Below are 27500 nucleotides of genomic sequence, written 5' to 3' on the forward strand. Positions count from 1 at the left end.
TTCATCCAAAGATCGAAATTATTAGATTTTTCTAGAAAACGAAAGACATTTTCGACAAACTTGTTTTAGTCATTGGCAAATTAAGTTGGGTAGTGGTATGGATGAGTTATAGGAGATTGGAAAAGCGTCATCGTAAAACATGTCCCTTAAACAAGAAGGAATCATCACATGGTTCAAATAAAAAATGGGGTTTTAAGAATAAGAATGATCACATGGTTAAAAATGATGCCAAGACAAAAGTATCCACTGTTCCCCTTCCCTGTCGGAGATTCTCATCTTCATTGATTATGGTGCAACAGATTCTTATATGAACAAATGCTCCATTAAAAATAGCCCAATAAATAGATTTTTTGGATAAAATTTCCTATATAATGGGGAGCTCAAAGATTGATCAAATAAAGTTGTAATAAAAATAATTGTGATAAAAGTTATTAATTTAAGATATTAAAATATTATGCCAATCGATATAAGTAAATGTAAATCGATATTAATCGAAACAACATTGAATTAGAACATAATTTGAATTACATGATACGAAAATTTTATATATCAATTAATGTGATCAATACAAAAAAATATTGATTATCATGATACAGATACATATCCGTCATTTCAATCGAACTATTTAATTTAAAAGTATTACAATTAAATTATTCAATTTAAAAATTAAAAGTATCACGACGATTCTTATATTAAGACTTAAATTATATTTTTATCTTATTTATTTTTTAAAATTAGACATATATAAATTAATTATTGTATATAAATAGCAAATTAGCTAAGTAATTATACTTAAAACACGATGTATAAATGCATGATGAGTTAAGATGAATTAGTAGAGTGTTTTACTTTTACCCTGGAATTTAAAGTAGAAGCATCTGCAATAATAAGAAAGTGAAGAAGATAGCAGATTTTTATTACACAATGGAAACACTGAAAATGAGGAGGTGGAGGAACTCTTCTCATACCGGACCCCACACACTTCACTAAATCCAATTGCATTGGAAGACAACACTTGAAACACAACAATACTAATAAGTTACCAAATTGACAGTCCAGACACAATAATTTTTAACACCAGACCAAACTCAACTCATGGAACTAACATCTGTTATCTTAGCCACACGTGGGAGGAGGAAACTAAATTGCAAGAACAAGACCTGGAACCGATTTCCCCACCCGGTTGGAAAGACTACTCTCCCAAACGTAAGGGCAATACACTGGCGCAATCTCCGCCGTCGAAGAACTGCAAGCTGACGGTGGAGAGTCTCTAAGGCGAGTAACGGTGAGAGAAGTGTTGAAATACTCCCTCACTTGGGTGATTATCCCATCACGAACAGTCCAAGCGTGAACCCAGGAGATCGAACGGCTGTTATCACAGCCTTCAACGATGACGGTGGATCCAAAGGTGGTGACTGAGACAGGGTCGACCTCGAAACGGAAAGGATCGTCGGATGAAGCGCCGGTGAGTAAGCGCATCAAAAACTGGTGAGTGGGTGGACCGTGGAACCACCACTCTAGGTCGGGAGCAAGGATTTGGTGAACGGTGTTGACGTCTCGTGTGTTTAAGGCTTCATAGAGGGCAAGAACCACCGCTTGGTTCTTGTTGGTTTCCTCCACGGTTTTTTGCTGTGCGTTAGCCAGTTCTTAGCAAAACGAACCAAAATAGCAAAGCAAAGAAGATTTGGTTTTGTGCAATCAAAAGAGAACCGGCGAGGGGTCTTATGTGAGGATGTAAGGAGAAAGGGGTTTATATAGAAAAAAACAGGTGATTTTGGGTTTTGATTCGCTACACCCGTTTCTTGTTTCATAATCTAAGCTAATGAGGACAAGAGAGAAGAATGGGGGTTACGTGGCTGGACACGAGTGGATTTGGCGACAAAGTGGGTCCCATAGCTGATGAATAATCAGATTTTATCGTACGCGGCTATGTGGGGATGATGACAGGTAGCAAATAGTCATCAAAAAAATTCTGCTGGACCCAATTTGATTATTTAATTTCAAAAATATTATAAAATAGTCATTAAATTATTTAAAAAATTATTTCTCTTAAATTCTTTTAAAAAGTTAGACTAACGAGTTTTAAGCAACGATTCAATGATTGGTACGGTGAATTAATATCTATCGGCAAGTAGATAAACATACTTTAGATGCAACTAATTTGACAATCAGTGTCAAAGATCGAAAAAGAAACTATTTAAATTTTAGTTTAAAGTTATGTCACGAAAAAGATTGAGTTGTAGAGGAGAAGGGAAAGGAAAGTGTTCGATTGGTACAAGTGGTGCGAATAAAAGTTATGCAACAACGATTTTAACAATTTAATAACTTAAATAATGATACCTTTCAAATAGTTCAATGATCACTTTGTAACTTGTTGAACTTAAGTAATCAAAATGTAAGCTTACTAATAGTTTAATGACATTTGACAATTTAACTTCCAGTTATAGATTAATTTCATCATATCTCCTCAAACTATAACACAAATTTTAAATTAGTCCAAAATTTCAAAACCTACTAATTGAGTTGTAAAAATATCGACTTTGTATCAATTAAGTTCTTTTGTTAGCGTGTAGATATTAAATTTTTTTTAATGGTAATGTAAATTTCTTATTTTTTCTTGTTTCATCCTTTCGGATTGGAAATCTAATTAAGTATAAAACCTCATTCAACTTTCCTTCTTCTTTTAAGTAACACATCATAGAAATAGAAAATTTTGACGAATCGAGTAATGTATACTTGAAAAGTGGAAGAGGTTTTTAGTTTTTAACAAGCAATATCACAGCAAGCAAAATGGCAAAAAAAATTGGCTCCCTTATATTAATGGCACAAACTTTATTTTTTGTTACATATCAAGGATTATATGTATACGTGATAGGTTGTTTTCATTTCACATCACCTTAGTTTTCATTTCAATTTAGTCACTAATTGGTTTTTTGTCTCACACGATAGGCATTTTCATTTCATATCGACTCAATTTTTTTTCTTAAGGATTTAACCATTCATGGTTTTTGTTTCATTTGATGGGATGTGTTTGTTTTTTTCTCTTTTTTGTCTAGAACTAAGCATAGTTCCTTACTTACCTGTAAATAGAAAGGCAATGCGTTTCAGCTCCCTTGAACCCGCATTCTTTTACATTGATAACAATATTCATATCAATCTAGCTAGAAATCCTCATATATCATTAATTAAAAGTCCAAACAATTTTGATTCAAAGCATACCAAAGCAAGTTACAATAACCGTGTGTTGAGAAATGTTCCCAAGTTGCAATTGATGTTATATCTAATAGTTGTAATTGACACCAACAAATAGGTTTTATATGGTGAAAGTACCATAAAGGTTCTTGTGCTAAGAGTTAATTTGTATTTTGTTCTTTCTACTAAAAAACAGACAAATTAATTCATATATGTTAAATTAAAGAGTAAATTGGTTCTTTTTGTCAAAAATTTAACCATTTGTATTGTTAAAAATTGGCATGATTGGTGAAATAATCAGACAATGACACATAGCGTGTCATATGTACCTAATGCTAACGTATCGAGACCAGCTTTTAATAGTAAAAATGTATGAAATTTTTAACAAAATGATTAATTTGTTCTTCCATTTAACGTTTACAAAGACTATTTTTTTTAAATAAAATGACAAAATACAATCCAACTCTTAATACAAAAAATCTGGTTAGCCTGATTGACCATGGTAAATAATAGTTGGTGTTGGCTTGGAGACAGGCCATGCTCATCTATCATCTATCATCTATCATCGTTACAGCACTAAAAAGGGTCCCTCCTCGGCCTTTTGATCAAGATCAAACGCCTATTGTAGTCCCCAAATTGTCTAGTCCAAAAGTGGTCCTCAATTGTCCCTACCACTATCACATTCCCTGAATCAGGATGTAAGGTTGAATACTTTGCAAAAGTGCAGACAATTGCTCCAATAGCTTGCCAATGTAGCTAGAATTGAAAGATGGTAATATTTTGGAAGGTAGAGATTAATGTGACAAGGACCCAAATTGCTCAACTGATGTGGATTAAGATATGATTTGTCAATTTCCCCATAAACTTTTTCCTGAAAAAAAAAACTAAAAATGTTAACAGACAAAAAAAAGTGAGTGATGCTTTGTTATATTAGGATCATGGAAGCTTTTTGAGCTGGAAATTTCAATTTCAATGAGCTATATGCTTCCTATGGAAATCAAATCAATGAGCTATTGCCTGAAATGGCTGATGGTTAAAAGCACCTAGTCTCCCAAATGGATTTAGCCCTAGTGGGGGTGGGTCAATCAAGTTCCTTTCAACTTAATTGCTATTCGTTTAGGGGAACCATGAAAGGATATATTTTGCATAAATGGCACCAACAACCATGAAAATTAGTTTTTATTTATTTATTGTTAGTGTCTTTTTTACTTTGAGTTTTATAATTGTCTCTTTCAATAATATTATATTCAAAATTTGAACTTACGATCTCCTTTAAGAATATAATGTACTTTGTCATTGCACCAACACTTATTAATACAATGTAAATTAATTGTCCTTATTTAGATCATTGGTTGTATCAATCCCCATTTGATGAAAAAGAAAGTGTTGATTTCACTACATGCCCTTAAACTATAATTTAAATTTTAAATTAATTTACAAATTTTAAAACATTTTACTTAAATCTTTTAAAATGTTAATATAGTCTTAAATTGGTGTGCTATTACCATAAATGGGTCATGATTAAAAGCAACTAGTCTCCCAAAAGGATTTAACCCTAGTGGGGTTGGGTCAATCAACTATCTTTCAATTTAATGTTGGGGGATAAATTTGTGTAAGCAACAAATAAGAAAAATAACGAAAAAATTAAAAAGATCGAACATATAAATTTTATGTGGAAAAACTCTTTCAAAGAGGATAAAAAATTATGGGTAAAGATAATTTCACTAAATCGACAAAAATGAAGAGTACAAAAATTGGAGATAAAAACTAAACCTTGAAGCCCGAAAATAAAATTCTTTGAAAGCTTGTGAAAGAGAATACTCAAATGTGTTATGTGTTAATCTTTCTAAGGTAGAAAATGGTCCATTTATAGGTTAAATTCGTAAGTCAAATAATCTTTAAAAAACCTACACTAATCAGAGTTTGACATGGACAAATAATCAAAATTTGATTGGAAGAGGAAAATCAAGAAAATGGTATGATACGTCACCACGCATTCTATCGTGTTGTCGTGACGTCATTTCTGCTTCTCCCTTGTTTCATCGTCGCATTGTTGAGGCATTACTCTTGATTTATGTCTTAATTTGACTGAAATGCGAGGCATACCCACACAATTGCTATTTGTTTAGGGCAACCATGAACGATATATACCGCATTAGTGGTACCAAGAACATTGTAAATTAGTTTGATACCCACCTATTGTAGCAATTCCCAATTGATGAAAAAGACAAGGTTAATTCCATTCAACGTCCTCAAATTATAATACGAATTTTAAATTAATCTTAAAATTTTAAAACATTCTAATTAAAATTTTAAAGTGTTAGTATTGTGTCAATTAATCAAATCATTTTGTCAACTCAATATCAACTTAAGAGTTAAATGTTAATTCATGATCTTACATATAGTATATTTAAAACACATAAATTAAAATTTGAATACGTTTGCACCTATCGCACGGATAGCTTGATTCACACATGTTAAAAAATAGTGCTACTAGATTTTAATGGTGTTGTCCTTTTTATAACATATTGTAACGCCCCCTAACCCTATACCGTCATCGGAATAGGGTTACGAGACATTACCAGTCAGTACAGTCCAATTTCGGTCATTAATTAAAATAAATATTTACACACATCCTAGTTTTAAGATGTCGTCCCTTTAATGGGCCCTCGCGGTCCAATATGAACAGTAAATTTCAAAATTCATACTACATACCATTGCCAACCATAATTTACTCATTTCATGAGTACATCTACAACCTAAATGACTCTCATAAAACATCCTAGGTACATGCCATTACCAATAATTAACACACTTTACCTTAATGAATTCGGGATCGAACTGGGATGCTGATTCAACGTTCTATCTTTACTAAACCTGCGCACGGAAACAAACCGTACGCTGAGTATGGTATACTCAGTGGTATTTCCATAATCCGAACACTTAATAATATAACAATTAAACTTAAAACCACAATAACAATTATAAGTATTCATTTATTTGTTTTATAGATAAATTTTCAATTACTTACCATATAAATTCTATACAAGTCATATAACAAACACAATAACATATTTGTTCAATTCTTTTCATTTACTTACCGTATAAATTCTATACAATATATTCACAATTCACTTGTTTTCACACTTTATTTCTTAACAATATACCATTTTAATTCATTTTAACATCAATCATCATCCATTTGAACTTCACTCATTTCATGAACCTTTTGGTTCATGTTTTCAATCTCATATCTCAATTTCAATTCTCAATTCAATTTCTCATTTCATTCCAATAGCTCAATCAATCAAATTCACTCGACTTATCTTTTCACTTATTTACCCCTATTAACAAGACTCGGACCTTGGCGGATACACGGATCCAACCAAACACACCAATATGGCACCCAGTGCCTCATCGGATAGTTTGAAGCAATATTTGACACCCAGTGTCTCATCGGCCTAGCCGAAGTAAAGTTGGTACCCAGTACCTCATCGAATCTATCCGAAGAAATATAGTGACACCCAGTGTCTCATCGACTCGAGGTCGAAGAATCCCTGAACACTTCCAATCCTATGGCATGCCAACTATATCCGACTCAGCCCGATACTGTTAATAGGGTATTCAATTCACTTTCAATTTTTTTCAATCAATACACATTTTAATTAATCACATAAATTCATAATTCAATACAATTCAATTCACTTTTCAATAACAAATATCCAAATATCACAAATCTCATATTTAAAATTTTCAAACAATTTATATTTCAATTCAATTCAAATAATCAATATATATTCAATATTCAATATATATATCTATATATATACGCCAATTTAATCAATATAAATTCAATAATTTCATCACATACTATATCAATCCATTTCATTTGCAAAACACAATAATTCTTACTTCAAAACACTTAATATACATATTAAGAAATAAATTCAACAATTAAGTATTAGGTTCGGATTATAGAAATACAAACCGTAATTTTCAAGCTAACTCCCGTTGACTTTGTCTTGTCCTTTCTTAGCCGAGATTTCTGGTATCACATTGACTACGAAATTAATACAATTTATAATCATTAATACATTACTAATTCATATCTTGAGTTATAGAATTCTAAATTAAGATCCGCTAATTTTTCCTGAAACTAGACTCACAAATCTTCTTACAATAAAATTTTCAGAATTTTTGGTTTAGCCATTAAGTACAGTTTATTCTTTAAGTTCACCCCTATTCTGCTGTCTGACAGTTTCGTCCCTTCTTCACTAAAAATTAATTATCTCACAGTACAGAACTCGGATAACATTCTCGTTGATTTCTAATGAAAATAGACTCATTACGGATTCTAAAAATATAACTTTAATCCTCTAAATATTTTTATTAAATTTTTGGTGATTTTCCAAAGTCAGAACAGGGGAACCCGAATTCATTCTGACCTTGTCTCACAAAATTCATTATATCTCATAATTTACAATTCAATTGCTTATATCGTTTCTTCTATAAGAAACTAGACTCAATAATATTTAATTTCATATTTTATTCATCCTCTAATTCAATTTCTACAATTTTTGGTGATTTTTCAAACTTAGACTACTGCTGCTGTCCAAAATAGTCTTAGTACAAAATGTTGATTTTCAATTTAATTCTAACTAAATTCACTTACTTTTCTATCTTAATTCATACTTTATTTCTATTCAAATTTCATCCATACTCTCATTTAAATATTAAATTTCCAGCATACTTTCCTAATTTCAAAATTTCATCAATTTAGTCCCTACAACATAAAACTTATAACTTACTTTACAATTTGATCCTATTATCAATTCTAGCTTGAAATTTACTCAATTAAACCCTTAATTCACTATTTTATTCAACATGAACTATACTTGAAAATCTATAAACTCTCAAAATATCAACTTAATTTCATCAAAGTCTTGTTCCAAAGCTTCTAAAACATCAAAATTTAAGAAGAAATGACTTAATTGACTTACTAAATTAAACTTTGAGCCTTGAAACCCAAATTTTCCTTTTTCTTTTTCTTTCTTTCTTTCTCCCCTGTTTCTTCTCTGTTTCGTTTGCTTTCATTCTGTTTCTTATGTTTCTTTACTTATTTATATAATATAATATATAATATAATATACTATAATATAATAATAATTTAATATATATTTTAACACATAAAAATCTCAGATTTTTATGTTTATGCCGCCTCACTTAGGACAAATGGCATAATTGCCATTTTGGTCCTCTTCATTTTCTTTTATTCTACAATTCAACTTTCATCCTTTATTCAATTTAGTCATTTTTCCTAATTACTCTTAATTAAACTAAATTTACTTAATTAAACTCTAATTAACCACTCAATTGACTTCGTAAATATTTTTAATAAATATTTACGAATCCATTTTTCAAAAACAGAGACCCGAAAATACACTTTTTCGGTAACGGTAAAATTCGGGTCGTTACACATATCATATCCAAATTGTTGACACAATAGGCAAATAAGTGTTAAAATTTTAATCCATGTATTTTAAATGTGCTCCACATTAGATTCAAGCTAGCATTTAATGCATACTTGACATTAGATTAGTGGAAGGACTTAATTGACATAATACTAATAGTTGAAATTTAGGAACTAATATAAAATATGGATCATAGTTTAGAGACGCTTGCTGAACATAACCCAAAAATAAAAGTCAACAAACAGTTCAATTACTCAACGAGTAGAAACCAGCCTGTAACCATTAGTTGCGGTGCGGTGGTTGCTCAGTTCATTTTTAACTATGTGTTCGATGGTTCAATCCCTATTCATAAGAATGAAGCACGTTTCATAACTAACCGTTTACTTCTTCAAAGAGCAAAGCGAGGATTTCACAAAATTTTATTATTATTTTTGCACCAATTTCAATGAACATTCAACTTTGATGATACAACGTTCACCAGCCTATATTGTCAAATTGTGCCACCTATGCCAAACTTACTTCATCTCTAATGTCGTTTTTTTCCCCGAAAAGAGCCAAGGTTAATTTGCAAACGAAAGCAACCTAAATTTTCTGTCCTCTAATGAAGGAGCTGTCCTCAATAATACGCTCATTTATGCTATTTTATGATTTCAGATGTATATTATTAGCATGTATCCTTTTTGGGGGGGCTTTCCAATGGTGGCTACTAGTACAGGGCGGTGCTTGCTTGTAAGGGCGTAGCTTAGATGGCAAGAAGAGGGGCTTTTGCCCCTTAATTAAGTGGCTCAATGCAAAAGTTTGGCTTTTGATTGGCATACAAGGTCACGTTCCATTAACATTTTAATCCAATAATTAGGTTGATAGTCAAATCGATTAGACATAAACTTTTAATTTGAACGACTCTATTTTAAAAAGTTACAAATTTATCACTAAAATATTTAAAAATTTTCATTTAAATAAATGAATGATTCAAAATTTTTATTTAAGTCATTAAGCTGTTAAGGTTTTTTTTTTTTAAAGTTTAACTAGTGAACTCCAAGTGAATTTAATAGATAGTACAGTAGATCAGTACCCATTGACAAGTAAAAAAACATATCATAAATGTAAGTCGATCAGACAATCATTGTCGGAGATTGGAGAAGAAAACTGTTTGGATTTTAATTTACAGATTTGTGAAGTTTAAAGCTTTTTATAAAAAAAAACTAAATGCAAGCGGTATGAACAAAGAAGGGCATACATTAGCGATTTTAAAATTTAATAATCCAAAGACTTAAATGAAAATTTTCAAATAATTCAATAATCATTTTGTAATCTTTTAAAGTTAAGGGACCAAATTAAAAATTTACTAATAATTTATCGACTTTAAACATAATTTACCCTTAAATAAATAATTAAAAAACTAATAAAAACTAAAAATCAATGCAACTAATTCAATCCTCGATTTTTTATTCTAATTTTTAATTTTTCACCGATTCCGAACAATTCACTAAAACCGTTAAATATATCTGAACCGATATATCAACTAATTTTTTATTCAACCGATTTAATATCAGTATCTTCCATTTAGATACCATCAACCCTTTAGACAGCGTGAAGTTGCTGGCTATGATTATGACGTATGCAAAAAAAAAAAATCGTCAGTAAGTACCCAAAAATTGCAGCTACCTCGTAACTTCGCAAGCAATTTTCTATTGACAGATATTGTCCTCGTCACTGTCCGACCAGCTTACCCAACTCAAATAAAGAATTTTTATGTTAAATTGTAGTTTTGGTCCTTCTACTATATTCAATTTAAAGATTTAGTCTCTATACTAATTTTATTTATTTACTTTTATAATATTATTGATTATTTCGAATAGTTTACATTATTAACCATTCTAATTAAATTCTGATTTGGATTTAAAAAGAAAAAAGAAACCATACTTTCCGGCCCCATAAAATCTACGTTAGCAATATGAGTTAGAATTTTTTTTTTGAAATTGAAGTATTATTTTAATTAAAATTGTTAATGGCGTTACCTATTTATATTAGTTAATAACAGTATATAAAAAGGATTAAATTAAGCTAAATTAAAATATAAGGACTAAATTATAAATTTGGAATTAGTAGGTGAACAAGAACTATAAATTAACATTTTTCTCGCATGCGTGTTTAGGTGTGAGATTTTCTACCTGTAACGCGATACAGATCTGATGTGAATTATGTTATCAAGTTAGGTTAATAGTATAATTGACAGAGCTAAACTATTAAAATAAATATTTTAGTTATTTATGTTTGAAATATTATGATCCTTCTGTCGTTAAAATCTGTTACCTCTCAAACAAAAATCTGACATGACAATTAAAATGAGTTTTAGGCCAAAAAAAACCCTAATTGTTGCTTGTTTTTAAATTGGAGAAAATTGAGTTTTAAGCAAAATTTTGTATTTTATTTTCATAATTTTTTTTAACTTTTCTTATTCCGACTGGACATCCACATTGACATTCAAAATTTTGTATTTTATTTTCAAAATTTCAAATATAAATTATAATATTTAATAGGGAAAACATTTGGTACACTGTTAATGAAGTTTTTAGATTTCATAAGTCGGGTCAAGGGGTTGACAAATATCCTATATTAGAAAGGAGCTATAAGTAATTTTAAGAATTATATAAAAAAACAGATATAATTAGAACAATAATAAGATTGTTCAATACATATAATTTTTAAGCACAAAAGTGTAAACTTAATGTATTGTGTGAAATTAGAATTTGCAAAAGCATATAGTTGCCACTAGAAAAGTATTATATTATATGCTTTTCACTTTCACTATCCATTTGGTTTTTTTGGTCTCATTTATGGCTTTCGTATGTCATTTGGCTTTCTAATTTCAGAGATAAACTCCAATCCTTTATTTAATTTTTTTTAAATTAAAAAGATAATTAATTGATTTAGTTAAAAAATGATTTAATTTTTTTTAAAAGGTTAATGGTCAAATTTAGTTCAAGAAAATATTAAAATGAAAAATTATGTAAATATTAAGGGCTAAATTTAGTATTATGCAAAAATAAAAATATTAACAGAATTTCATAGTTTTGTTAAATGTATGGAGTTACTATTTGGTACAATGATAATGTTCTTTTTTTTTTAAATTCTGAAAAATGACTTTAAAAAATTGTCATGTCTCTTTTTTTTTAAATATTTATTTTTAATACTCTATTGTACATTTATATTCCAACCCATAAATACGAGAACTATGTACTTCAGTGCACTTAAACTCATATCATCTTGTATTGACAATAATATTAATACAAATTGAATTAAGACCCAATCGACGTATTTAATATATTTTAACTTTAAAACTTCAAAACTAAATTAACAAATTTAGTTGGTGAGGAAAAAAGGAAATGGCATATTTTGGGGCATAACCTTTTGAAAATGGAGATACTACAGCATATATATTTAGGAATCATATGCTTTATAATTTTAGTTAGTTCAGATCCTTAAATATATGATATTGACTTGTTTAATTAATTTAATTATCCCTTTTTTTTCATTTAAATTGGCCCACAAAAACAAGATAATACAATAAATAAATAATTAAACAATAACACTGGTAATTTAGGGGAGGAATAAAAGAGTAATAATACTAATTACTTACTTTCACTTTTTTTTTTTTACTTACATTTGCTTTCTATAAATTGATTGGTAAATATTGAGATTTTTGAGTATTTGAGTACAATATTCAAGTTCAATCATGCATGATTGTCATTAGGGATATACCGAAGAAAAAATTTTAGGGATTGAGATTAAGTTATATATTTTTTGAAAGGTTAATATACGATTCCACTCTTGTATTAACTTATATCATTATGGTTTTTAAAATACTGAAAAAATATAACATTTTTGGAGTGAAATTATTATTTTACCATATATATAAATTTTGAGGGTCTAAAATAGAAATTTTCCATTTTAAGAGATCAGAGCCCTTGCCAATCCTATTTTGTTCTTGTACATTTTATTTAATTCTATTTTATAATTATTAGAATATATATTTGTAATCCTAATCTACTTGTTTATAAACTCTAAAAAAATGGAAAGGAAAGAAGGAATTGGTCACCACATCTCCATGCTAAATTTGAGTTGAAAATTGGATATATTCATGTGGTAGAAAGCGATACATTCATATGGATCATTTAATATTCCCCATTTATTTTTGGGCATATGCTTTTGATATCGAATATTACTCATAATTTATATATTTATATATATATGTGTGTAAAATAATCAAATAGCTCTTCTTGGTCCTGTATGATATGATTTGCTTCTTATCATGTAATATTCACTATTTTTGTTGTATGATTAAAACTTGCAAATCTAAAATCAAACATTCTATGAGATTTTTTTTTGGTAGTAAATAGTAAATATGTTTGGTTAAAATATATCATAAATTCTTATAATTTTTGAAAATTTAAAATTTAATCTGTATTTTTATTTTTAAGAATTTTATTTTATTTATATAAGTCATGTCCCGACAAGAATATTTAATGTAAATTTAGTAGGATCAAGAAAAAGGTTAGAGGCGTCGTTCTAGAAAACGAAAGACACTTTAACCTTCTCTAGAACTTTATTGATATTCTATTAAAATCTACTAATTAGTTTTTTCATTACATCTTTTGGTTGAAGTATCGGAAAGTGTTTCGAAATATAAGTTTTTATTGGAACCCACCCATTGTTTGAAAAGTCAAAAAGGGTGGGCACCGAAAGTAGAAAGTAAAATTGGTTGGCAAGTTGGGTTAAAAGTTGGCATGGGATAATTGCAATTTTGGTCCCTAATTGTATAGGGACATTGCAAGTTGATCCTTGAACCTCAACTATAAATAGGCCTAACCATTTCTTACTTTCTTCATCCCACACTTGCCATTCTCTACTTAGGGCAATTGTTCTCTCTCCCTATTTGTAAACTTTCACTTGTATTTTTGGAGTGAAATATATTTGGTAGTGCCCGAGGACGTAGGCAAAATTTGCTGAACCTCGTTAAAATTCTAGTGTTCTTTATTTTTTTGTTCTGCATATTTTGCAAGTGTCATTGTAGTAATTTATTGTGCTATTAAATTACGATAGATGGATATTCTGGCTAGGAAAGATCTGGTATGTAAGCGATCCTCGTGATCCACCTCTCTTTCCTGGGAATTGAACTTAGTGTGATTTTTCAGTACAATAATTTTACTCTTTCACACGCTTCCGCGCAACAATTGGTACCAGAGCCAGGTTCGTACTTGGGGAATACGACCGTTTACGGTACTATTCACGTATACGGCACTATTCACGTATATAGTACTATTCACGTATACGGCACTATTCACGTATACGGTACTGTTCACGTATACAGTAGTTGGGATTGAGGAGAAAAATGGCAGCAGCATCGTCATCAGCAAGGACTACTGTGACAAATGCAAAATTTGAAGTAGAGAAATTTGACGGTACCAATAATTTTGGTATGTGGCAGTGTGAGATCCTGGATGTCTTATGTCAGCAAGAGCTGGATATAGCCCTTGAAGAAAAACCTGACAAGATGGATGACAAGGAGTGGGCCAAGATCAATAGACAGGCGTGTGGTACAATCCGCCTATGTTTGGCCAAAGAGCAGAAGTACTCCGTCATGAGGGAGACATCAGCGAAGAAGCTGTGGGATACATTGGAAGAAAAGTTTCTCACGAAAAGTCTTGAAAATAGGCTTTATATGAAAAAGAAACTTTTTCGGTTCACGTATGCACCCGGTATGTCGATGAATGACCATGTGAACTCATTCAATAAAATTTTAGCAGACTTGCTAAATTTGGATGAGAAATTTGAAGATGAAGACAAGGCATTATTGTTGTTGAATTCCCTTCCTGATGAATATGATCATCTTACCACCACATTGCTTCATGGGAAAGATTCAATCACATTTGATGCAGTCTGTAGTGCGTTGTATAGATCTGAGACTCGAAAGAAAGATAAAAGAGATCACAGAGATACAACTGCAGAAGTCTTAACAGTAAGAGGTCGTTCACACAGCAGCAAACCTGGTAGAAGGGGAAAGTCCAAAGGGAGACCCGCCAAAGATGAATGTGCCTTTTGTCGTGAGAAAGGGCATTGGAAAAAGAATTGTCCTAAGTTACAAAAGGGCAAGTCTATTTCTAATGCATGTGTAGCGGAGCATGATGAGGAGTCAGACTTTAGCTTGGTTGGCATGGCAATGGCATGTCAAACGGATGAGTGGATATTGGATTCGGGATGTACTTACCATATGTGTCCTAATAAGGACTGGTTTTCTAGTCTTGAAGAACTAGAAGGTGGAGTTGTTTTTATGGGCAATGATAGTGCCTGTAAGACAATGGGTGTAGGTACAATCAAATTGAAGAACCATGACGGCTCAATCCAAGTTCTGACAGATGTTCGCTATGTACCCAGCTTGAAGAAAAATCTCATCTCATTAGGGGCCCTAGAATCTAAAGGGCTCACAATCACTTTGAGAGATGGATTACTAAAGGTAGTAGCTGGGGTATTGACGGTGATGAAAGGCACTAGAAGAAATAACTTGTACTATTTAAATGGAAGTACAGTTATTGGATCAACATCAACAGCTTCTGCGAAAGATGCAGATTCAGAGGCTACCAGGTTATGGCATAGGCGATTGGGACATGCTGGTGAAAAAGCTTTGCAGACTTTGGCGAAGCAAGGCTTGTTGAAAGGTGCAAATTCTTGCAAATTGGAATTCTGTGAACATTGTGTTCTGGGCAAGCAGACGAGGGTAAAATTTGGTTCAGCAATTCACAATACGAAAGGAATTCTGGACTATGTTCACAGTGATGTGTGGGGACCTACCAAAGTGGCTTCTTTGGGAGGTATGCACTATTTTGTCACTTTTCTTGATGATTATTCAAGAAAAGTATGGGTGTATCTAATGAAAAGAAAAAATGAAGTTTTGGATGCATTTCTGAAGTGGAAGAAGATGGTGGAGACTCAGACAGGTCGAAAGGTCAAACGACTTCGATCAGATAATGGTACTGAGTACAAAAATGATCCATTTCTACAAGTATGTCAATATGAGGGCATTGTGCGACACTTCACTGTTCGAGATACACCACAGCAGAATGGGGTGGCAGAACGCATGAATCGGACTATACTGGAGAAAGTTCGATGTATGTTGTCCAATGCTGGATTGGGCAAGGAATTTTGGGCTGAGGCAGTTACATATGCGTGCCATCTAATTAACCGATTGCCATCAGCTGCAATAAATGGAAAAACTCCTATGGAGATGTGGACTGGTAAACCTGCTACTGATTATGATTCTTTACATGTTTTTGGTTCCACTGCATATTATCATGTAAAAGAATCTAAGTTAGACCCAAGAGCAAAGAAAGCATTATTCATGGGTATAACTGGTGGTGTAAAAGGATACCGTCTCTGGTGTCCTGATACAAGGAAGATTGTTTTCAGTAGAGATGTAACTTTTGATGAATCAACCATGATGAAGAACGAGGATTCACAAAAGGATGACAAAACCAGTAGTACTTTGCAGCAGGTGGAGTTTGAAAAGGTTAATGATGATCCAGCTAATATTGAAAGAACAAATGATGAAGAAGTTTCGACCCAAGAACTTCTACAGCAACAAGATTCAATTGCATATAGGAGGCCAAGAAGAGAGATTCGTAAGCCTGCTCGCTTTGACGATATGGTGGCCTATGCACTTCTAATTGCAGATGATGATGTTCCTTCCACTTACACAGAAGCAATAAGTAACTCTGATGGTGTAAAGTGGAAGCAAGCTATGAATGAAGAAATGCAGTCTCTTCATAAAAATAGGACTTGGGAGTTGGTGAGACTGCCCAAGGGAAAGAAGGCAATTGGATGCAAATGGGTATATGCAAAGAAGGAAGGATTTCCTGGTAAAAATGAAATTCGATACAAGGCTAGATTGGTAGCAAAAGGTTACGCTCAGAAAGAAGGAATAGACTACAATGAAGTGTTTTCTCCAGTTGTGAAGCATTCATCTATTCGGATTTTGCTAGCCTTGGTTGCGCAATATGATCTTGAACTAGTTCAGCTTGATGTGAAGACCGCGTTTTTACACGGTGATTTGGAAGAGGAAATCTATATGACTCAGCCAGATGGATTCAAGGTTGCTGGAAAAGAAAATTGGGTTTGCAAACTGACAAAGTCGCTTTATGGATTGAAGCAATCTCCGAGGCAGTGGTACAAGCGATTTGATCAGTTCATGAAAGGGCAAAGGTACACAAGAAGTAAATTTGATCATTGCGTGTATTTTCAGAAGCTACAAGAAGGAACTTTCATATACTTGCTCTTATATGTTGATGATATGCTAATAGCATCTAAGAGCAAAGTTGAGATTGAAAGATTGAAGACTCAACTCAATCTCGAGTTTGAGATGAAAGATCTAGGAGAAGCTAAAAAGATTCTCGGCATGGAAATATGTAGAGATAGAGCTCATGGCAGAGTTAGCTTGTCTCAGAAGCAGTATTTGAAGAAAGTACTACAGCAGTTTGGCATGAACGAGCAGACCAAACCTGTAAGTACCCCGTTGGCTTCTCATTTCAAGCTTTCTGCGCAACTATCTCCTTCGACAAATACGGAACGAGAATACATGTTGCAAGTTCCGTATTCTAATGCAGTGGGTAGCTTGATGTATGCAATGGTGTGTACAAGACCCGACATTTCACAGGCAGTTAGTATAGTGAGCAGGTATATGCATAATCCTGGAAAAGGACATTGGCAAGCTGTGAAATGGATTCTACGGTATATTCAGAAGACCGTGGATGTTGGATTACTGTTCAAGCAGGATAATACACTTGGTAAAGGTGTTATTGGGTACGTTGATTCTGACTATGCCGGTGATTTGGACAAGCGAAGATCAACCACCGGTTATGTGTTTACACTTGCTGGAGGACCAATAAGTTGGAAGTCTACACTACAGTCTACAGTTGCATTGTCAACCACAGAAGCCGAGTACATGGCAGTAACAGAGGCTGTAAAGGAGGCTATTTGGTTACAAGGTATGGCTAAAACCTTGGGGTTGGTTCAGGAGCATATTAACGTGTATTGTGATAGTCAAAGTGCTATTCATTTAGCAAAGAATCAAGTCTATCATGCACGTACAAAACATATCGACGTACGATTCCATTTTGTGCGGGAAATTATTGAAGAGGGGAAAATTTGTCTTCAGAAGATCAAGACTGCAGATAATCCCGCAGATATGATGACCAATGTGGTAACATCAACCAAGTTCGAACATTGTTTGAACTTGATTAATATCCTGCAAGTTTAACAGTTGAAGAAGGCACTATCAAGTATTGTTGTCAAAGGCAGAAAGAATTGTGTGAAGATAAGATTATCCTAATCAAATCTTCAAGGTGGAGATTATTGGAACCCACCCACTGTTTGAAAAGTCAAAAAGGGTGGGCACCGAAAGTAGAAAGTAAAATTGGTTGGCAAGTTGGGTTAAAAGTTGGCATGGGATAATTGCAATTTTGGTCCCTAATTGTATAGGGACATTGCAAGTTGATCCTTGAACCTCAACTATAAATAGGCCTAATCATTTCTTACTTTCTTCATCCCACACTTGCCATTCTCTACTTAAGGCAATTGTTCTCTCTCCCTATTTGTAAACTTTCACTTGTATTTTTGGAGTGAAATATATTTGGTAGTGCCCGAGGACGTAGGCAAAATTTGCTGAACCTCGTTAAAATTCTAGTATTCTTTATTTTTTGTTCTGCATATTTTGCAAGTGTCATTGTAGTAATTTATTGTGCTATTAAATTACGATAGAGGGATATTCTGGCTAGGAAAGATCTGGTATGTAAGCGATCCTCGTGATCCACCTCTCTTTCCTGGGAATTGAACTTAGTGTGATTTTTCAGTACAATAATTTTACTCTTTCACACGCTTCCGCGCAACAGTTTTGATGTATTGATACATTTTCTTTTGTCTTATAACTTACACACCGGGGTAGTTAGAGGCTCTAGCCCCTTAAAATAGAAAATTTATTTTTAGTACCTCTACTAATACATGATAAAGTTGCATTTCAATTCTCCAAAAACAGATAAAATTGTGAATTAATTTCTATACAATAATAATTTTGCATTTCAACTTTTATTTCAACCCTAAAAAATTTTTTGATTTCGTCCTTCACTCTAGTTTCATCCAAAGATCGAAATTATTAGATTTTTCTAGAAAACGAAAGACATTTTCGACAAACTTGTTTTAGTCATTGGCAAATTAAGTTGGGTAGTGGTATGGATGAGTTATAGGAGATTGGAAAAGCGTCATCGTAAAACATGTCCCTTAAACAAGAAGGAATCATCACATGGTTCAAATAAAAAATGGGGTTTTAAGAATAAGAATGATCACATGGTTAAAAATGATGCCAAGACAAAAGTATCCACTGTTCCCCTTCCCTGTCGGAGATTCTCATCTTCATTGATTATGGTGCAACAGATTCTTATATGAACAAATGCTCCATTAAAAATAGCCCAATAAATAGATTTTTTGGATAAAATTTCCTATATAATGGGGAGCTCAAAGATTGATCAAATAAAGTTGTAATAAAAATAATTGTGATAAAAGTTATTAATTTAAGATATTAAAATATTATGCCAATCGATATAAGTAAATGTAAATCGATATTAATCGAAACAACATTGCATTAGAACATAATTTGAATTACATGATACGAAAATTTTATATATCAATTAATGTGATCAATACAAAAAAAATATTGATTATCATGATACAGATACATATCCGTCATTTCAATCGAACTATTTAATTTAAAAGTATTACAATTAAATTATTCAATTTAAAAATTAAAAGTATCACGACGATTCTTATATTAAGACTTAAATTATATTTTTATCTTATTTATTTTTAAAATTAGACATATATAAATTAATTATTGTATATAAATAGCAAATTAGCTAAGTAATTATACTTAAAACACGATGTATAAATGCATGATGAGTTAAGATGAATTAGTAGAGTGTTTTACTTTTACCCTGGAATTTAAAGTAGAAGCATCTGCAATAATAAGAAAGTGAAGAAGATAGCAGATTTTTATTACACAATGGAAACACTGAAAATGAGGAGGTGGAGGAACTCTTCTCATACCGGACCCCACACACTTCACTAAATCCAATTGCATTGGAAGACAACACTTGAAACACAACAATACTAATAAGTTACCAAATTGACAGTCCAGACACAATAATTTTTAACACCAGACCAAACTCAACTCATGGAACTAACATCTGTTATCTTAGCCACACGTGGGAGGAGGAAACTAAATTGCAAGAACAAGACCTGGAACCGATTTCCCCACCCGGTTGGAAAGACTACTCTCCCAAACGTAAGGGCAATACACTGGCGCAATCTCCGCCGTCGAAGAACTGCAAGCTGACGGTGGAGAGTCTCTAAGGCGAGTAACGGTGAGAGAAGTGTTGAAATACTCCCTCACTTGGGTGATTATCCCATCACGAACAGTCCAAGCGTGAACCCAGGAGATCGAACGGCTGTTATCACAGCCTTCAACGATGACGGTGGATCCAAAGGTGGTGACTGAGACAGGGTCGACCTCGAAACGGAAAGGATCGTCGGATGAAGCGCCGGTGAGTAAGCGCATCAAAAACTGGTGAGTGGGTGGACCGTGGAACCACCACTCTAGGTCGGGAGCAAGGATTTGGTGAACGGTGTTGACGTCTCGTGTGTTTAAGGCTTCATAGAGGGCAAGAACCACCGCTTGGTTCTTGTTGGTTTCCTCCACGGTTTTTTGCTGTGCGTTAGCCAGTTCTTAGCAAAACGAACCAAAATAGCAAAGCAAAGAAGATTTGGTTTTGTGCAATCAAAAGAGAACCGGCGAGGGGTCTTATGTGAGGATGTAAGGAGAAAGGGGTTTATATAGAAAAAAACAGGTGATTTTGGGTTTTGATTCGCTACACCCGTTTCTTGTTTCATAATCTAAGCTAATGAGGACAAGAGAGAAGAATGGGGGTTACGTGGCTGGACACGAGTGGATTTGGCGACAAAGTGGGTCCCATAGCTGATGAATAATCAGATTTTATCGTACGCGGCTATGTGGGGATGATGACAGGTAGCAAATAGTCATCAAAAAAAATTCTGCTGGACCCAATTTGATTATTTAATTTCAAAAATATTATAAAATAGTCATTAAATTATTTAAAAAAATTATTTCTCTTAAATTCTTTTAAAAAGTTAGACTAACGAGTTTTAAGCAACGATTCAATGATTGGTACGGTGAATTAATATCTATCGGCAAGTAGATAAACATACTTTAGATGCAACTAATTTGACAATCAGTGTCAAAGATCGAAAAAGAAACTATTTAAATTTTAGTTTAAAGTTATGTCACGAAAAAGATTGAGTTGTAGAGGAGAAGGGAAAGGAAAGTGTTCGATTGGTACAAGTGGTGCGAATAAAAGTTATGCAACAACGATTTTAACAATTTAATAACTTAAATAATGATACCTTTCAAATAGTTCAATGATCACTTTGTAACTTGTTGAACTTAAGTAATCAAAATGTAAGCTTACTAATAGTTTAATGACATTTGACAATTTAACTTCCAGTTATAGATTAATTTCATCATATCTCCTCAAACTATAACACAAATTTTAAATTAGTCCAAAATTTCAAAACCTACTAATTGAGTTGTAAAAATATCGACTTTGTATCAATTAAGTTCTTTTGTTAGCGTGTAGATATTAAATTTTTTTTAATGGTAATGTAAATTTCTTATTTTTTCTTGTTTCATCCTTTCGGATTGGAAATCTAATTAAGTATAAAACCTCATTCAACTTTCCTTCTTCTTTTAAGTAACACATCATAGAAATAGAAAATTTTGACGAATCGAGTAATGTATACTTGAAAAGTGGAAGAGGTTTTTAGTTTTTAACAAGCAATATCACAGCAAGCAAAATGGCAAAAAAAATTGGCTCCCTTATATTAATGGCACAAACTTTATTTTTTGTTACATATCAAGGATTATATGTATACGTGATAGGTTGTTTTCATTTCACATCACCTTAGTTTTCATTTCAATTTAGTCACTAATTGGTTTTTTGTCTCACACGATAGGCATTTTCATTTCATATCGACTCAATTTTTTTCTTAAGGATTTAACCATTCATGGTTTTTGTTTCATTTGATGGGATGTGTTTGTTTTTTTCTCTTTTTTGTCTAGAACTAAGCATAGTTCCTTACTTACCTGTAAATAGAAAGGCAATGCGTTTCAGCTCCCTTGAACCCGCATTCTTTACATTGATAACAATATTCATATCAATCTAGCTAGAAATCCTCATATATCATTAATTAAAAGTCCAAACAATTTTGATTCAAAGCATACCAAAGCAAGTTACAATAACCGTGTGTTGAGAAATGTTCCCAAGTTGCAATTGATGTTATATCTAATAGTTGTAATTGACACCAACAAATAGGTTTTATATGGTGAAAGTACCATAAAGGTTCTTGTGCTAAGAGTTAATTTGTATTTTGTTCTTTCTACTAAAAAACAGACAAATTAATTCATATATGTTAAATTAAAGAGTAAATTGGTTCTTTTTGTCAAAAATTTAACCATTTGTATTGTTAAAAATTGGCATGATTGGTGAAATAATCAGACAATGACACATAGCGTGTCATATGTACCTAATGCTAACGTATCGAGACCAGCTTTTAATAGTAAAAATGTATGAAATTTTTAACAAAATGATTAATTTGTTCTTCCATTTAACGTTTACAAAGACTATTTTTTTTAAATAAAATGACAAAATACAATCCAACTCTTAATACAAAAAATCTGGTTAGCCTGATTGACCATGGTAAATAATAGTTGGTGTTGGCTTGGAGACAGGCCATGCTCATCTATCATCTATCATCTATCATCGTTACAGCACTAAAAAGGGTCCCTCCTCGGCCTTTTGATCAAGATCAAACGCCTATTGTAGTCCCCAAATTGTCTAGTCCAAAAGTGGTCCTCAATTGTCCCTACCACTATCACATTCCCTGAATCAGGATGTAAGGTTGAATACTTTGCAAAAGTGCAGACAATTGCTCCAATAGCTTGCCAATGTAGCTAGAATTGAAAGATGGTAATATTTTGGAAGGTAGAGATTAATGTGACAAGGACCCAAATTGCTCAACTGATGTGGATTAAGATATGATTTGTCAATTTCCCCATAAACTTTTTCCTGAAAAAAAAACTAAAAATGTTAACAGACAAAAAAAAGTGAGTGATGCTTTGTTATATTAGGATCATGGAAGCTTTTTGAGCTGGAAATTTCAATTTCAATGAGCTATATGCTTCCTATGGAAATCAAATCAATGAGCTATTGCCTGAAATGGCTGATGGTTAAAAGCACCTAGTCTCCCAAATGGATTTAGCCCTAGTGGGGGTGGGTCAATCAAGTTCCTTTCAACTTAATTGCTATTCGTTTAGGGGAACCATGAAAGGATATATTTTGCATAAATGGCACCAACAACCATGAAAATTAGTTTTTATTTATTTATTGTTAGTGTCTTTTTTACTTTGAGTTTTATAATTGTCTCTTTCAATAATATTATATTCAAAATTTGAACTTACGATCTCCTTTAAGAATATAATGTACTTTGTCATTGCACCAACACTTATTAATACAATGTAAATTAATTGTCCTTATTTAGATCATTGGTTGTATCAATCCCCATTTGATGAAAAAGAAAGTGTTGATTTCACTACATGCCCTTAAACTATAATTTAAATTTTAAATTAATTTACAAATTTTAAAACATTTTACTTAAATCTTTTAAAATGTTAATATAGTCTTAAATTGGTGTGCTATTACCATAAATGGGTCATGATTAAAAGCACCTAGTCTCCCAAAAGGATTTAACCCTAGTGGGGTTGGGTCAATCAACTATCTTTCAATTTAATGTTGGGGGATAAATTTGTGTAAGCAACAAATAAGAAAAATAACGAAAAAATTAAAAAGATCGAACATATAAATTTTATGTGGAAAAACTCTTTCAAAGAGGATAAAAAATTATGGGTAAAGATAATTTCACTAAATCGACAAAAATGAAGAGTACAAAAATTGGAGATAAAAACTAAACCTTGAAGCCCGAAAATAAAATTCTTTGAAAGCTTGTGAAAGAGAATACTCAAATGTGTTATGTGTTAATCTTTCTAAGGTAGAAAATGGTCCATTTATAGGTTAAATTCGTAAGTCAAATAATCTTTAAAAAACCTACACTAATCAGAGTTTGACATGGACAAATAATCAAAATTTGATTGGAAGAGGAAAATCAAGAAAATGGTATGATACGTCACCACGCATTCTATCGTGTTGTCGTGACGTCATTTCTGCTTCTCCCTTGTTTCATCGTCGCATTGTTGAGGCATTACTCTTGATTTATGTCTTAATTTGACTGAAATGCGAGGCATACCCACACAATTGCTATTTGTTTAGGGCAACCATGAACGATATATACCGCATTAGTGGTACCAAGAACATTGTAAATTAGTTTGATACCCACCTATTGTAGCAATTCCCAATTGATGAAAAAGACAAGGTTAATTCCATTCAACGTCCTCAAATTATAATACGAATTTTAAATTAATCTTAAAATTTTAAAACATTCTAATTAAAATTTTAAAGTGTTAGTATTGTGTCAATTAATCAAATCATTTTGTCAACTCAATATCAACTTAAGAGTTAAATGTTAATTCATGATCTTACATATAGTATATTTAAAACACATAAATTAAAATTTGAATACGTTTGCACCTATCGCACGGATAGCTTGATTCACACATGTTAAAAAATAGTGCTACTAGATTTTAATGGTGTTGTCCTTTTTATAACATATTGTAATGCCCCCTAACCCTATACCGTCATCGGAACAGGGTTACGAGACATTACCAGTCAGTACAGTCCAATTTCGGTCATTAATTAAAATAAATATTTACACACATCCTAGTTTTAAGATGTCGTCCCTTTAATGGGCCCTCGCGGTCCAATATGAACAGTAAATTTCAAAATTCATACTACATACCATTGCCAACCATAATTTACTCATTTCATGAGTACATCTACAACCTAAATGACTCTCATAAAACATCCTAGGTACATGCCATTACCAATAATTAACACACTTTACCTTAATGAATTCGGGATCGAACTGGGATGCTGATTCAACGTTCTATCTTTACTAAACCTGCGCACGGAAACAAACCGTACGCTGAGTATGGTATACTCAGTGGTATTTCCATAATCCGAACACTTAATAATATAACAATTAAACTTAAAATCACAATAACAATTATAAGTATTCATTTATTTGTTTTATAGATAAATTTTCAATTACTTACCATATAAATTCTATACAAGTCATATAACAAACACAATAACATATTTGTTCAATTCTTTTCATTTACTTACCGTATAAATTCTATACAATATATTCACAATTCACTTGTTTTCACACTTTATTTCTTAACAATATACCATTTTAATTCATTTTAACATCAATCATCATCCATTTGAACTTCACTCATTTCATGAACCTTTTGGTTCATGTTTTCAATCTCATATCTCAATTTCAATTCTCAATTCAATTTCTCATTTCATTCCAATAGCTCAATCAATCAAATTCACTCGACTTATCTTTTCACTTATTTACCCTATTAACAAGACTCGGACCTTGGCGGATACACGGATCCAACCAAACACACCAATATGGCACCCAGTGCCTCATCGGATAGTTCGAAGCAATATTTGACACCCAGTGTCTCATCGGCCTAGCCGAAGTAAAGTTGGTACCCAGTACCTCATCGAATCTATCCGAAGAAATATAGTGACACCCAGTGTCTCATCGACTCGAGGTCGAAGAATCCCTGAACACTTCCAATCCTATGGCATGCCAACTATATCCGACTCAGCCCGATACTGTTAATAGGGTATTCAATTCACTTTCAATTTTTTTCAATCAATACACATTTTAATTAATCACATAAATTCATAATTCAATACAATTCAATTCACTTTTCAATAACAAATATCCAAATATCACAAATCTCATATTTAAAATTTTCAAACAATTTATATTTCAATTCAATTCAAATAATCAATATATATTCAATATTCAATATATATATCTATATATATACGCCAATTTAATCAATATAAATTCAATAATTTCATCACATACTATATCAATCCATTTCATTTGCAAAACACAATAATTCTTACTTCAAAACACTTAATATACATATTAAGAAATAAATTCAACAATTAAGTATTAGGTTCGGATTATAGAAATACAAACCGTAATTTTCAAGCTAACTCCCGTTGACTTTGTCTTGTCCTTTCTTAGCCGAGATTTCTGGTATCACATTGACTACGAAATTAATACAATTTATAATCATTAATACATTACTAATTCATATCTTGAGTTATAGAATTCTAAATTAAGATCCGCTAATTTTTCCTGAAACTAGACTCACAAATCTTCTTACAATAAAATTTTCAGAATTTTTGGTTTAGCCATTAAGTACAGTTTATTCTTTAAGTTCACCCCTATTCTGCTGTCTGACAGTTTCGTCCCTTCTTCACTAAAAATTAATTATCTCACAGTACAGAACTCGGATAACATTCTCGTTGATTTCTAATGAAAATAGACTCATTAGGGATTCTAAAAATATAACTTTAAGCCTCTAAATATTTTTATTAAATTTTTGGTGATTTTCCAAAGTCAGAACAGGGGAACCCGAATTCATTCTGACCTTGTCTCACAAAATTCATTATATCTCATAATTTACAATTCAATTGCTTATATCGTTTCTTCTATAAGAAACTAGACTCAATAATATTTAATTTCATATTTTATTCATCCTCTAATTCAATTTCTACAATTTTTGGTGATTTTTCAAACTTAGACTACTGCTGCTGTCCAAAATAGTCTTAGTACAAAATGTTGATTTTCAATTTAATTCTAACTAAATTCACTTACTTTTCTATCTTAATTCATACTTTATTTCTATTCAAATTTCATCCATACTCTCATTTAAATATTAAATTTCCAGCATACTTTCCTAATTTCAAAATTTCATCAATTTAGTCCCTACAACATAAAACTTATAACTTACTTTACAATTTGATCCTATTATCAATTCTAGCTTGAAATTTACTCAATTAAACCCTTAATTCACTATTTTATTCAACATGAACTATACTTGAAAATCTATAAACTCTCAAAATATCAACTTAATTTCATCAAAGTCTTGTTCCAAAGCTTCTAAAACATCAAAATTTAAGAAGAAATGACTTAATTGACTTACTAAATTAAACTTTGAGCCTTGAAACCCAAATTTTCCTTTTTCTTTTTCTTTCTTTCTTTCTCCCCTGTTTCTTCTCTGTTTCGTTTGCTTTCATTCTGTTTCTTATGTTTCTTTACTTATTTATATAATATAATATATAATATAATATACTATAATATAATAATAATTTAATATATATTTTAACACATAAAAAATCTCAGATTTTTATGTTTATGCCGCCTCACTTAGGACAAATGGCATAATTGCCATTTTGGTCCTCTTCATTTTCTTTTATTCTACAATTCAACTTTCATCCTTTATTCAATTTAGTCATTTTTCCTAATTACTCTTAATTAAACTAAATTTACTTAATTAAACTCTAATTAACCACTCAATTGACTTCGTAAATATTTTTAATAAATATTTACGAATCCATTTTTCAAAAACAGAGACCCGAAAATACACTTTTTCGGTAACGGTAAAATTCG

The 27500-nt window shown here is 31.8% G+C and overlaps 2 protein-coding genes across 2 annotated transcripts; both read right to left on the reverse strand.

The window, feature by feature from the left end:
* Positions 1-895: 895 nt before the first annotated feature.
* LOC107936366 (wound-induced protein 1) lies at positions 896-1816 on the reverse strand. Its single transcript, XM_016869079.2, has one exon. The coding sequence runs from the start codon at positions 1477-1479 to the stop codon at positions 1141-1143; it is 339 nt and encodes a 112-aa protein (XP_016724568.1). The 5' UTR covers positions 1480-1816; the 3' UTR covers positions 896-1140.
* A 17922-nt stretch (positions 1817-19738) lies between these two features.
* LOC121207910 (wound-induced protein 1) lies at positions 19739-20659 on the reverse strand. The gene has a single exon (XM_041078413.1). It carries the CDS (start codon positions 20320-20322, stop codon positions 19984-19986), a length of 339 nt encoding a protein of 112 aa, XP_040934347.1. The 5' UTR covers positions 20323-20659; the 3' UTR covers positions 19739-19983.
* Between the last annotated feature and the right edge of the window lie 6841 nt (positions 20660-27500).

The sequence above is a fragment of the Gossypium hirsutum genome, chromosome A10 (assembly GCF_007990345.1).
Source record: "Gossypium hirsutum isolate 1008001.06 chromosome A10, Gossypium_hirsutum_v2.1, whole genome shotgun sequence".
Lineage (NCBI taxonomy): Eukaryota > Viridiplantae > Streptophyta > Magnoliopsida > Malvales > Malvaceae > Gossypium > Gossypium hirsutum.